The 14,956-nt window shown below is 33.8% G+C and overlaps 1 protein-coding gene across 1 annotated transcript in view; it reads right to left on the bottom strand.

Annotated features, from left to right (window-relative positions):
- The window catches only part of LOC134853652 (guanine nucleotide-binding protein subunit beta-1-like), a 29,210-nt gene that overhangs the window by 8,707 nt on the left and 5,547 nt on the right, over window positions 1-14,956 (bottom strand). Inside the window, exons 2-4 of the mRNA XM_063869658.1 lie at window positions 14,292-14,385; window positions 13,263-13,431; window positions 12,444-12,565 (exon numbers count right to left, since the gene is read on the bottom strand). Of these exons, the coding sequence (XP_063725728.1) occupies window positions 12,444-12,565; window positions 13,263-13,431; window positions 14,292-14,385 (385 nt within the window). The remainder of the gene's footprint in view (window positions 1-12,443; window positions 12,566-13,262; window positions 13,432-14,291; window positions 14,386-14,956) is intronic.

Below are 14,956 nucleotides of genomic sequence, written 5' to 3'. Positions count from 1 at the left end.
AAAGAAAAAATTAATATAAGTTATTCAATAATTTTTTCAAAAAATCACAACAACGTCATATCTCGAAAACTACAAGGATTCGAACAGACATATTTGGAGGTAAGATTTGCAACTCCTTAGAGTACCCTGACAGAACCCATCTACATTGTTGCAAATTTCGAAAAAAAATTATTTTAATTTTTCTAAAAATTTTGAAAAAATCACAAAAAACGTCATATCTCGAAAACTACAAGGATTTGAGCAGTCATATTTGGAAGTAAGATTCGTAATCCTTGATAAAACTCTGATAGTACCCAACTTCAGGGTTGGGAACTTCACGTTTTGTATATTACTTTCAAACTTGAGTTTTCTAAAAAAAAATTTGAAAAAAAATCACGAAAATCGTCTTATCTCGTTAACTAAAAGTATTTGGGCATTCAAAATTTGAGGCCAAATTCGCAACCTCTTGCGGAATCCGGACAACATCCCAATATTGGGTTGCTTATTTTAAACTCGGTGAAATAACCACTTAAATCAAACTGGAAAATCGAAAAAAGTCTTAAACATTGCAATATACGATATAGCTTAAACGTGCAAAAATTATTTCGTTAAGCATGCAAAAATAATACGCTGAAAAAGCTTAAGCATGGCGAGATAGTGAAGCCCGCATTTAAATATATAATAGATAATAGATAACAAAATTCTCCAGACGCTGAAATGAGTAAAAAGAAAATACTTATGAACACATCTGAAGTTTTTCACAAAATCTTATTGGAACAGTAAAAAACCTTTCTTTGTGGTGTTATTATTTAGAACGTATTATGGAAAAAGTTGGCTGTTTGATATACATAATATAATAGATTAGCGAAAATCCAAAAAAAATGGACAAGTAATGCAATTTACGGAAACGTTACAAAACATTGATAGCAGAACCTTTTCAATTCTAATTTAACTGTTAAGTTGAATTTCTTGATCTGGCAAAAAAAATTCCTTAAACGCTTGTCAGAGCTGAAAATTCAAAAAAAATGATATTTTTTTCTCGGGAAATTTTCTTATATTAAAAAAGTGAATTCATTACTGTATTATTTACAGATATTGAGCTACAAAACAGCAACAGGCAGTTTTCAACTTTTTTCTTCTCGTAAATAACTAGAAAATTGCCTAAACAAATAACCATTATGTCAACACTGAACCGTTTTCAGAAATGATTGATTGATGTTTCGAAACCTCCCATTGACCAATCACGACATAAAAGAGGTCAACATCATAAAGCACTTGACCTCTTTTATCTCCTGATTTGCCTTTATGTAGTTCTATGTCCAGATTTACCTGAAAAACACATCCGAACACCAATTTATGCCGCAATTTCAATTGTTCCGATAAATCCATTGGATTCCAGGATAAATCCAATAACGTGTGAATAACTTGGATTGAATCCAATCCAATAACAGACGGGAAAAAAGCCAGAAAAACAAAAAAATAGTTTAACACTAAGCCAAACTATATCAAGAACAAGAAGAAAACCGATCAAATTTCATGAACCAATTTTGAAAAATATTAAGTAAATCGCACAAAAAAAATTATTTTTGATCATAAAATAAAAGACAAGAAAAAAAACAATTACTTTAAAAAGCAAAATTTCCTACTACAAGAGAAATCAGATGATTACTTTTCTAAAATTGGTCTGAATAAAAAAACCACCCTCGAAAGTATGGACAATAAGGAATTGTTCGTCGTTAAAAAATGTTGCGTTTTCTATAGGAAACAATATCATGGTTTGTAATATAATTCCAATCCGTTAAATTTGCTTAAAATCACAATTGGTTATTGTGTAACCTTCCTGTGAACAAATATCTTGGAAAGCTTCAAAATATTTACAAGAAAAGTACTAAAATTAATTCTGGTAGCAAATTTGGGTAAGCCGAGCTATCAATCTCAGCAGTCAGTTAAACGTCCCACATCTGGTAAATGAAACATAGCCAACAGACAGTTGAAAAAGAGTAAATGAAGGCACTGAAACAGAAAAAGGACTTGCATTTTTCAAACAAAAATTATATGGCCTTAAAGCTTTTTGATTTTAAAGAGCAATTGTACCTTTTTTGATAAAATTAAATTAATTTGAGAAAACCGATAACTAGGAAAATTTTTTAATCCGGTGGCAAATCAAATCTAAGTTCGATTTTCGAAACTAGAAATCAACCGTTTTTTCGTGCCATTTCAGCTTTCATAATTGGAGAGTTAATTTTGCCTAAAGTGCACATATAACTAAGGGCATTTATATGTGCGTTTATAAGTATGAATGGACTTCTTTTGTTATAGAGAATTTTACAACTTTTCCTTACAAAAAATCATCGCGACCTATATAAGAGTCTGAACTACGTTCATTGAATTCTAAGAAACTTTAAAAAAAGTTCACTGTGCCCTAATGTAATGAAACTTTTGACAAATTAGTTGCCAAACATTTAGTATTTACAGTTCGAACGCTCCTCATTCAAGACCAACAACAAATTACTAACTGACTAACTGCAATTCAATTCTTTTACCCTTAATTCGAATAGTAACTTGACAATTGTGAGCACGAACATGTTAACTCGACTATACTTGCTCTGTGGCTATTTGTTTTCTTGTCAAATTACGTTTTGCCGAATCATTATCACAACTGCTGAAATTGAAAATGATAGAAATAAACAACATTATGAATTTGGACAGAACTTAAACGGAAAAACAGAAGAAATGAAAAACAACGTAGACGACAAAAACAAAAAAACTATTCCAAGCAAATTTCTTCACGAGTTAATAGTTGGATTTCCGGAAGCCATTGGATATCAAATTCAAAAAGAAGCCAAAAACCGTGAACGCAAAGTCGGCGTAAAACTTGAACGCCAAGAAAGGTTCATCTAAAAAACTAAGGACGACTATTTTCATATATGGTGTGTCATGGACAGCAGGGGCTACTCAATTTTAGATTTGATCAAGTGCATTGGCCGAAAAGAGTGGGAAAACAAGGGAAAATAATTTAATTTGAAAACCGTTTTGTTGTAAAGGTATTGCAGCAGGGCGGATTTAGGTGGGGGCGTCTGCCCGCCCCCCCTCAGGGATTCGACCCCCTGCCGACCCAAAGGTTCCCTCCTTTGGTACTTTTTAAAAAATCCATTTTAGGCCGACCAACCCTAAATTTTTCTAAAGGCGCCTTTGGCGCCAATATATACTAAACTTGAGGGGGAGCGGGCGCCGAAAAAATGCGATTTTTTTTGGTCAAATTTTTCCAAAAAGTGCCTTTTTTGGACTGTTTTTTTTTTTTAATTTTTGGTGGGGGGGGGGGGGGGGGTTGAGATAGCTTAATAGGTACTTGAGACATGCTTATAACCACTTCAAAACTGTTTGAATGATATGAAATCGTAAGCCAGTTTCTTCAACGATAGTGGAACGCCAAAGCTTACAATATCAAAGCTCAAAATTACATTCAGAGTGAAAAAAAATCAATAAAACTAAGGCGACTTGGATCGCATAAAGCGCCTTTTTTCTGTCCTAAATGGAAAAAAAAAGCCATTTTAATGTGCTGCGGAGAACAGTTTTTGATATTCAGATATAAGGCTAGAGCACCAACCCTGGTAGGTTGCTTTGCTCGATGAGGCCATGGGTCGCACAAACAAAAACTTGCAAAAAAAATTGAAAAAAAACTTCGATTTTCTTTCTTTTTCAAACTTTTTCTCGAAACTCATAAAAAATAAACTGCACTCGGTCAATTGATTGCGTGCTACGAATAGATTAACCATGTACTAGCGTTTTACTGTTTTTGCTGGGGGGGGGGGGAGAGCTCAATTGATCCATCTTTTTAACAATTTTTCATAAACATAACCGAGGGTAAAACTAGGTGAACTGCAAATTGTTTAGTCCGCTTGCAATCAACTGCTCATTATTAAAAATGAGTCATTCACGCTTTTTGAGCCATTTTCACTTTCGTTAATGGAGAGCGTAATGTGTCTTTCTTTCGGCAAATGAATTTGAATTGAAGTTAAAAAAATCAATGGTCCAATTGTGAAAAATCAAAAATCAGCGTGAAAAAATTTAGACATTTTAAAAAAAAACGAAAAAATCAACACGACTGACTACATTATTCACGGCAAAATCAAATTATAACTTTTTGTTAATATAATTTTTCTAATTTACTTGCCACATAAGGCTGTTTTCTTGGGCGCCGAGATATAAGTGGATATTAACGACTTATTGACTTCATTAACTTTAGTCGACCGTTTGGCTCTATTCTACACCGAATTTTGTGAAACTAACCGTAACATTCAAAAATTTGCCTGTGACAACATATTTTCCAAAAACAATGTTTTTAGTGATTTGGGCTGACCTCAAGGCCGACTACTTTAAGCAAAATGGTCGACCTGTCGACTTTTAAATCATCAAAACAAACTGGATAATGAATTGACCTCAAGGCCGACTACTTCAAGCAAAAAAGTCGACCTGTCGACTTTAAATTCATCAAAACAAACTGGATAATGAATTTTTCAGCCTAATTCAACTAAGTATGCAAGCATCAATTTCACTGGCGAATTAGAAAAAGCAAACATTCAATTGAAGAAATGTGGTCAAAGCAGCATTCAAACTTAATTCTTGACTGATTTTTGCAACAACGTCGCACAACGATTTTTATCTGTTTTCATTATGCATATATTTAAAGCCTGAAAATGTAGCAGTATTTGCAGTGAAATATTTGCAAAAACGCCTCTGCAAAATGCAAATTTGCTCTTTCAATACATCATTTTGATAGTATTGCTTCCTTCATTAAAGGGCAAAGCTGTAAGCAAACGGTCACGTGCGTTGAGCAGCAGAAGGTCTCGTCCCGTCGCTTCCCGATTATATTGCACATTTATGTCGGAAATTAAAGAACAGTCAAGTCATTTAAAGCTTTTATTTCAGTCAAAAATTTCATTGAAATCAGATACGATAGAAACCATATAAATATAGACAGACAAAACTGAACGGAGCCTAACCCAGAGCAAAAACCACCGTACTTAAATTTGAAGCTTCTGGGACAGAAAAATAATTTGTCAAATCTTTTAGATTTTCAAGAGTAATTCGAAACAATCTGTGGTAAATTTATAATCAAATCGTCAAAAACAAAAAAATGAGCGTGAAATTTTAATTAGAATTCCATTTTAAGCTTATCAAATAAATAAATAGAAGAAAATTTTCTCGCACTTTTACATCGTTGCAACCAAAAGTTGGGAAAGAAATGTGTGTAGCTTTTTCTTCCACGCGAAACTGGGCACACCAAAGAAATCTCGCAAGAAAATAAATGCTATATCATATTAAACCCTTTTCAGCCGTCATTCAACCAATTATCAAAACTTCAGGCCCAGTCCTGTTTCTTAGTGTAAGGATTAGGGATGAAATGCGTAATCTTCAAAATTTCTTTACCCAAAACCTTGGTTTCTCTACTAAAAAAAGGGGATTAGCCGCTTACATAGGGAAGATCTCTCTTTCATAATCTTTTGAGTGCAACCTGTTTCTTCGATCGGCACCTTGATTTCAGATTTGGCACGGTAGTTTTCAAAAAACGGTTACAAAAGTTTCAATAATGAACGGTCACAAAAAGCTAGCTTTTTCTTACAAAAACTAGAGCGTACCGGCTTACGCAGCGAAGAAGCCCACAACCTGATGTTTCGGTTGAACCATTAACCTCAGAATTGGCAGAGTCGTCTTCGTGAGAAGTCAAAAAGTTTTCAAGTTTACGGCTCAAAGTTTCAAAAAATTGAATATCCAGAGCTTATTTTTTTTTCTGCACAAACAAGATCGTATCCGCTTATGCAGAGATGACTCCCACAACAAATTGTTTCGATTAAATCTTTGATATCAGATTTGGCAAGGTAGTTTCCGAGAAGAGTCAGAAAGTTTTCGAAAAACGGTCTTAGTTTAAAAAAATTGACTATTCCGCAGGCCATAGGTTTATTTTCTACATGGAAGCTTAAGCAGAGCAGATTCTGACAAGCTGTTCTTTCATTTAAGATTTTAACTCAGGACTAACGTTTTTCTTACGGCGTACCGTACCGGCTGATACCGGGGAGATTCCCGATACCTGATTTTTGGATTGAACCGTTTAACTCAAATTTGACAGGGCAGTTCACAGGAAAATCTAAAAACTGGCTGAAACATTCCACCCATTGAATTTTTTGAAGGCCGTAGAAATTACGAAGTAATTTCCAAGTGAAAATAGATGATCCTAAAGCTCTTTAAAATTCAATAGCAAATTATGATTGAAACTTTTTAAAATAAAACTAACCCACTTTGAGAAAACTGAATCAATTGGATAGATTCTTATGCAGCCGGGAAAACTGAAAGATTAAACACACTTTCGAAATTAGACCTTGATCAAGTTTTTCGTGAAATTTACAAATTTGCTTTTCGATAGTGGAGTTTGCCTTCCTGTAAACAAAGGAAATAAACTGAACAAGAAATCAGAAGACAAAGTGCGAACAATCAAATTTGAGCTTGAAAAATTTTCAGACTTTACCTGGAAAGAACCATCACGACCTATAAAAGATTCTTCACTACGTTCATCAACTCATAATAAAAACAAATCGCATAAAATTTCAGAAAACTTGTTTTTATCAAACATAATAGCACTTGTTTCTATCAAACAAGAATTTCCAGAAAAAACTGTCTGAGTGGCGAGAAAAAACAAATTATGACTAAATTACAGCGTCATAATTAAAGTGTAATTTATAGCATATAGTCACTCTCCGCTAAAGGTCTTAGTATAATATCTCGTACCCGAGCAATCAAAATTATCTTTCAGACTATCCTCGCAAAAGTTGCAATCCAAACACAAACTCCAAAGTTCAACACAGAGGCGAAGTTGCACTTCGCATACACAAGCAAAAATATGACCTATAACGCTACTGGAAAAAAACTGAATGAGTAAAATTTCGAGTTTACAAAACTTCTTAAGTGAAGCCCGCCAATTATGAGTCTACATAAATGCTAAGTGACGCACGCTAATTATGACGCATTAGGAGTACCAGTCAAGTTTATAATAAAAGAAATTTACCAACTAACATGCCTCAATTTACGGAGCGGACGCATTTTAAATAGGATACGAAAAAGTTCATTAAAAACATCCGACCCTGCCCAGGTTCAAACCCTCTTACTTTGTTGATGGTCTCCATCCCTACATCTACGCTACAGATCCATGATATCTTGAAGCTAAAGTGCTATTTGTAATATAATAGTCCGGGTAGATATCCTTAGCATTGGCTGTACTTAATAGCTGTATCAAAATCAACCTTAATAGCTGGATCAAAATCAACACTTTCAATATGAACACATTTTTTCACTAACAATTGAATCGCAACAATATTTGCGACTTAGGTTGGAAAAAAAGATAGTTCATAATATAACACAAGCTATGCTTGTGTATAAAACAACAAAATAAAAAGGTGGTAGGAAAAAAGTGTAAGAACAAGGAAGCAAGAGAAAAAATGTTGGAAATTTTTGGAACATTTTTCAGCTTTCGTTTTTCGAAGAAAACATACCAAGCCAATTTTTAAACTAGAAGTCAACCACGTTTTTTCTTGAAACGTTTGCAGCCAGATAAGGGAAATTGCCTTCCTCTAAACAAAGGAATTGAAGAAAACTTGAAAAAAATCAGAAGTCAAATCGCAAAAAATCAATTTGAGCGTGAACTAACTTTACTTTTTCCTGTATAAAAAGTCATGACTTATACCCAAAAAGACAACCTTTTCGATCTTTTTACAATTTAAAAAACTTAGCCACTTCTACTAAAGTATTTTTTATATTCTAAAAAATTCTCTCTTCGAATAAGAACACCAGTGTGGAAAAAAACTCTTGGGAACTAATTGCACTTTGTTTCAGCTAAAACAATGAAGTACAAGATTCTCTGAAAAAAAATCGGATAAAAAAATCGGATATGTCATTTAAAAATTATATAAAGAGACAAAGCGCAGCAATTCAACAACAAAAAGGCACGGCAGCTGGTCCAAAAAATAGTACGCAATCCTAATTCGAAAAAACTAATTGATTTTTTAACGCTTGTCTGTAATGCGGGTACATTTAATGAAAACACTGAGAATCGCAATAACCAGTCTAAGATAAGCAATTATAAAAATCATTAAATCAATACTGAGCAGACGAAACTTGGGTTGACGACTGTTGAGCCGAAAAAAAATTAAGCTATAAAACATGTTGAGCCGAAAAAAATCCTTACGCCGCCAAAACTGTCGTTGGGTTGACGACTTTTGAGCCGAAAATTTAATAGTTTTATAAAAATTTTGAACCAAAAAAGATTTACGCTCCCCCTACTCTTTCGTAAGCACAAATGAAATTTAAAAGCTTAAGTCCTTCAATCGACAAACAATGAGGCAACTAAACATATATGTATCAGCCGAAACCATTTAAACTTAAAAAATTCAAACATATTAGGCAAAAAGAAAACTAAAAACAAGAGTTGATTTAAAACCAACACTCGTTGATTCAAAACCAACAATAAAACTTGACTGAAACGTCCCTTTAAAATGCAAACAAGCTCAAAAAATATCTGCTGAAAGACATTCTGTTATGTTGCCATCAGAAGAGCTGTGTTTACTGATTCAACTGAGTTTGTTTAACTAGTTGTTAACCAAAAAAAAAAACTTTGCGACGACAGATTGACCAGAAGGATAGAAAATAGTTTCCTATAACTTAAATCAAAAACCGATGAACATCACACAAATCAAGATTGATGTTTGAACAAAAAATGACGACAAAAAAGTTTGACCTAATGTTATCGATGATAAAACTTTAATTTGCAACACAATAAAAAATTCATTGAGAAGATACGCGCTAAGAATGACAGAACAAATGGAAAAAATCGCCAGCTAAGCCGACAAAAAAACATGCAAAAATTGGCAAAAAAAACTCACTCGGTTTGATAACACAAGTGAAACCGAAAAGCGTTTTAAACATGTTGAGATTGAACACTTTATGGGCACAACAAAATTTTGAACAAAGCCGTTACAAATTGATGCAAGAATCACGCAGCTAGAAACAAATGTGAAAAAATTATTCTGAACAATGTAATAGTCAGGACCTGTTGCAACTCAAATAAATCTCTTCAAAGATGAGCCCTAGAACACCGATGTGCCATTAATTTGAATCAGCTAGCAACCTTTACATTCATAGATCACAAGGATTTAGGACGAAAACTAAGACGAAAAAAAAATCCATCATCCAGAAGAAAAATGCTGGCGAAAATACTGTCGTCTATTTCAATTTTTTTTCGCTATCCGAAAGTTATGATAAGAATAAAAATGAAAGTCCTCAATTCAATTGTATGCAGAGGAAACAAATAGCGAAAATAACCTAAATTAGGAAAATATCAAGTGTGCAAGAAACAAATAGCCAAAATGAACTATTTTAAAAAATATATATATATCTGTAAATTAAGAGTGAAAAAAAAATTGAAGGTTGATTGAGATATGATAGCACTTAATGCCTCCCAAATCAGAGTCTCTTAACTGTAGAAGATATCGTTCTACAAAAAATATACAGGCTAGAAAGCATTTGAAGCAAAAAAAATTTAAGTGACGAAAAAACCTTTGAAAATTATGCCAAGAAAATGCAAGAAACTCATTTCTTCGATTAACTTCACAAGAAAGAATAAGACGAAAACAGCATGCGCTCAAGAATTATTGGCGAAAAGATTTGAATAAGTCTTTATTAAAAAGAAAAAAACTCGGACAAACTTCACACGAATTCGAAAAAATGAAAATGAAAAACTTTTCATGATTTTTAACTTTTCATAAGAGAAGGTCGAAGTAATATTTTAAAATTTCAAACGCACATTGATAAAGTTGACTCAATATCAAAAACGACCTGATAAAAATTTGAAAAAAGATTAGGGAAAATTAGCCGAAAGTATTGAAGCCGACCGATCTCGGTATCCCAAACTTGATAAACTATTTACTCTTAATTTTAAAGCTTGTTAGGTGCAAACATAAAAAATGCAGCAGGTCGCGTAACCAAAAATACGAATGTTTCGACCAAAAACAAATAAACGGAAAATTGAAAATTGAAATTCAAAAACTTCAAAAAAAATTGTGTTTGTCAGGTTTAATTTTTAAAACTATTACAGAGGGCTTAAGTGTGTGATTCAGACATGCAAAAAAAATTCACATTTAAGTTCAAAAATTTTTCGGTAGAGTTCAATTGTTATGCTACCAACAAAAATTAGTAGAACGAAAACATTAGGAAAATAAGCCGGCAGAATTGAAGCCGACCGATCTCACTGCCAAAAATAAACCAAAAAATTTCGAATCCTACAAAAATCAATTGCAACTCTTAACGTAACACAACTAAATGCCTTGTGGTAACTGCAAGCAGTTAAATACAATTACCTCGTTATTAAGCAACCATGCACTTTCGTTCCGAGAATGCTCAAATGGTAAAGTTAAATACGCGAAAAAAAGTCTAGTACCCGAAAACAATCCCTTGCTTATCTCAAGGGCCACTAGTAAATAAAACGGCAACAGATGCTATTAACACAGAGGCGAAGTTGCAATTCGCATAGACACAAGGAAAAATATGACCAATAACGCTACTGTGAAAAACTGAATTAGTAAAATTTTGACTCTACAAAATTTCTTAAGTGACGCACGGCAATTATGAAGAATTAGCAGCACCATTCAATTTAAAAGAAAAAATACCAACTCACATGCCTCAATTTATAGAGCAGTCTATGGAGCAGTAAAAAAGAAAATTAAATGTAACAAAAATAAAATCAATTTTCTTTTTAATTGAAATTTTTGTGAAAATCATCCCCCCATACGCCATGTTACGTACAAAGTGATAAGTTTTGCTCCTTGGAACAAACTAATTATGGCAAATAAGCTTCCTTCAACCAATTTAGAACAATTTCTGTAACGGATTAAATCTCAGCTTACGCGTTAATAGCGCGAAATATATCGCTCGTTAATTGTCCCAAAATGGCAATTTTTTGAACCCCCATAATTTTACAAAAAACGATCACAGGTAAAATATCTTTCCAAATTCAAGACCAGGACAACAATACTTTTTGAATGATATTAAAAAAATCTCGTCAAAAATGGCTATTTAAAAAGTCGAAATTTGTCTGAAGAAAAAAACCACCCCGAGCACAAATATTCCGTTACTTTCCTTACGAAAGTTGGAACAAAAACAGTCTGTGATAAAATCCTTAACATTGGCTGTACTAAACAGCTGGTTTTTGACCCAAATTAACACATTTTATCGCAACAATATTTGTGTCGCAACAATATTTGCGACTTACGTTGGAAAGATAGTTCGTACTATAACACAAGCATTGTTTGTAAACAAGGGGCCTACCTAACGCTGGAGGTAGGTATCTACAAACTATTCTCTCGATTGGGGGGGTTTAGTTATGTAGAAAAGTCAAAAAGTTTCAAAAAACGGCCAAGAAATCAAACATGTTTTTTCCGAGGACTATTAATTTTTGAAGAAATATTTGCCGTAGCCGCTTATGCAGGGGAGCTTCGCCTATCCCGTTTTTTCGATTGAACTCAAAATCGCAGATTTGGGAGGATAGTTTTCGAAAAGTCAAAAGTTTCAAAAACCGGCCAAGATATCAAATATTTGACTTTTCCGAGAACATTACTTTTGTGAAAAGAAATTGGATAGCCTTCACCTAAACTGTTCTTTCGATTGAACTCAAAATCTCAGATTTGGAACGGCAGTTTTCCAGTAAAATCAAAAATTTTAGAAAACAGGCAAAAACGCCCACAACTCCCACAACCCGGTCTATCCGTTGGATCCAAAATCTCACTTTGGGCGAAGGGTTTTGAAAAAAAAATCCAAAATTCTGGCCAAATATTCACTCACAGCTTTTTTGGAAGGCTGTAGAAAGTGGGGTAAGGTAGAAAGAGATTAGAAGGTTATTCAAGCACACAAGGAAAAGGGCGGAATTTCCATTTGTACCATGTTTTTGAAAATCGGAAATTTAGTTTTAGAAAAACTAAAATTTTAAGAAAAGTGAAAATTTGTTCCAAAGCGTCTAAAAACCAAAAAAACTCAAACATTTTCATAGTACCTGTTTTTATCTAACAGATTTGCCTTTGATTAGAAAAATACCAGATGAGCACTTTTATCTAGGACTAAGATTGGAAAAAAATTGCTTCGTATAATTACACTACTCTCCGCATGTGTAAAAAATGATTTTGCTGTTCAAGCCCTTTTTACACTTTTCAAAAATTCCTGCGAGTATTAAGACCGCAACGATACACCTATATCGGGCAAAGAAGGAACGTTTGCAGGTGACAAGTCTTAACTTTTTGCTAACTTTTTCCTAGCCAAGGTGATCTAGTTAAATAACTTATTTACAGCAAAAAAAAAAGAAGTTGAATACTCGACTTGATGAAACTAAATTGCTAATCATAATTCTGAAACACTGTCAAAACACTAACCGTTGTGGTCTGTGAGCTGTGCGATTGGCTTCTCGGGTAGCATTTCGCCCTTGAGACCATAAATGGACACTGCATTGTCATGACCCCCGCTGGCCACGAAGTTACCCGAAGGAGCAAAGCCACTAAAAAGCAGAGTAGTTAAAAATGAATGATAGAATATTGATCAGATTTAACGAAACAATATATTCAGCGACGCCATTATCGGTAAAATAGTTTAACAAAATTCGAGAAATAACTGTAAAAATAGTAAACTTTGGCTGGCAAAGTTCCTGCCATTTTTTGCTATACTATTCGTGACTATTTTGCAGCTTCTGTTGCATTTATACTGTTGCTTCTATATTTAGCATTTTCTATTTCAAAAGCCATTATTTAATCTTCTGGTCAAGTTTTTTTTCAACTCAATGCCAAATTGATGGCAACGATGTTTTAACAATTTTTGACATCGGAAACTTACTTTTCACCTTTTTCAGAGCGTGTAAAAACAGTTTCAAAAAACTAAAATACAATACAAATTTCTACGGATTAAGATCAAGGCCAATTAAATTGATTTTGATAGCCATTAACAACAAAAAAGATATCTTAGAGCTGTGTCCAAAGCGTGGACATTTAATGAGCAGCAAAAAATATGGACAGACAAAACTATTTATAAACATCAAATGACCTATTTCAGACAATTTTACATGCAAGTTAATGCTTCAGACAAAAAATGTTTCAAAGTCATCCAAAACTTCAAATTTGCATGCTAAAAAACGCTCGAAGCTGGCAGACTGCGCTTTCTATTTATTTCCGTCTGTTGGAAGTTTTTGCAGCTGATTTTACCTGCTCATCACCCAAGGGCACTTGAGGGTGATGATGTTGATCTTGTTGTTGGTGTGGGTGTCCCAGATGAGCAGTTTGCCATCCTGGCTGCCACTCACCATCTCGTGGGACTCTGGACGCCAACACATGGTATAGATGGCTGCAGCATGTCCATTCAGAGTCCTCCTCGCTAAACACAAAAACATTATTATACTATATATAACAACATACTTTTTTGATAATTAACCCGATTTGAGACAACAGATCAATAGCTATATTTATTACTCCGGAGGAATATCTAACAGTTGAAGTCCACTTTTAAAACATTCAGTCAAGTTTTTATTGTATTAATATCATTGCTTGATAGCATGTATGCATATCACCAGCATCGATTAAAACTTAGCGCTGGCTCTTAAGCTTTACGCCAATAAAACTAGACAAAATAAATCGCGAGTCAGCTTGTGCAAGTAAGAAACAAGCCTGAAACCCGATGAAGTTAGCTGAAATTTTTGAACATTTTTCAAATCCGAGTTTCGATACATTTATTTTTAAAATATATATTTTTTGAATTTTCAAGAAATTGAGCATATCAGCATCCTGCACGTAAAAATAAGTGTACGTATTTCTTAGATTTGTACAAAAAGTTGTTTACGGAAAAAAAATCTAGTTGCCGATTACAAAACAAATGCCCTCGCAAGAGGAAAATAACTATCAAAAACCCAGACCGGATTTGGACGACGCACAGTATGACCACGCAAAATTGACACAAACTCGATTGAAAAAAAAATCCTTCAGTTTTTGCAAAAAACGTTTATGCGAGAATCGTTTTTGAGAAAAATATTTGTGCGAGAATCAAAAATCCGACTGCTAACCACCAAAACTCGATCAAATCAATTAAATGACTGCTTGCGCGATTTTATTCAGATGACTTCAAAGCATGCTTTTAAAAATGGATTCTTTTAAAAATGGGTTTCTTCAAATAAGTTAAGTGTTTTGAACTTTTGAACTATTCATCAGTTCTGTTGGGGGAGGGCATGTAGAATGACTTACTTTTGAGCCTGACGCGAGTGAGGTTATCGAGGGAGGTGGCAGTGTCATTCAGCATCCCATCACACACAGCCTCACGCTCACTCTGTAATTTGTCCTAGACACAAAAAATAAAATAAGTTACAACTAAGTTCAATTATGTTGCCGACTTCAGAGCATGGAGCTGATTTCGACCTCATTGAAAAGGTAAACCCTACATTTAGGTGGATTATAACTAGGAATCATTATTTTCTGAACGCCTTTTGTCGACATAGACACGATGCCAGAGAATTATTTATATTATCTAAAATAAAAATGAATATTTTATTTACTTTTTTACTTTCTAGCAAAAAGTAAAACTTTTTTTAAATTTGCGCGTAGTCCGCTTGCTATTTGTACGTTATACACAATCATGAGGGCACTCATTAACGGGTTTCAGTTAAAAAAAATAGGCAGACAAACAATATTCCTGCTTTAAAAATGTAAGCGAGAAAAAATTGATTTTTTAAAATGATTTTTCATTCATTTCGTTTCAAGTAGCCTGAAACTACAATGAACAACACTTGCAACTAAAAAGAAAATTGTTTACAGCAAGAAATGTTCCTGATGTGACAATTAAGCCGACAAAACTTGAGTGGACAAACGAAGGTCCGACGATTCGAATCTTACCGAAAAAATCCAATTTCAAA

The sequence above is a fragment of the Symsagittifera roscoffensis genome, chromosome 8 (assembly GCF_963678635.1).
Source record: "Symsagittifera roscoffensis chromosome 8, txSymRosc1.1, whole genome shotgun sequence".
NCBI lineage: Eukaryota > Metazoa > Xenacoelomorpha > Acoela > Convolutidae > Symsagittifera > Symsagittifera roscoffensis.
This window is presented reverse-complemented; position numbering and strand designations above follow the sequence as displayed.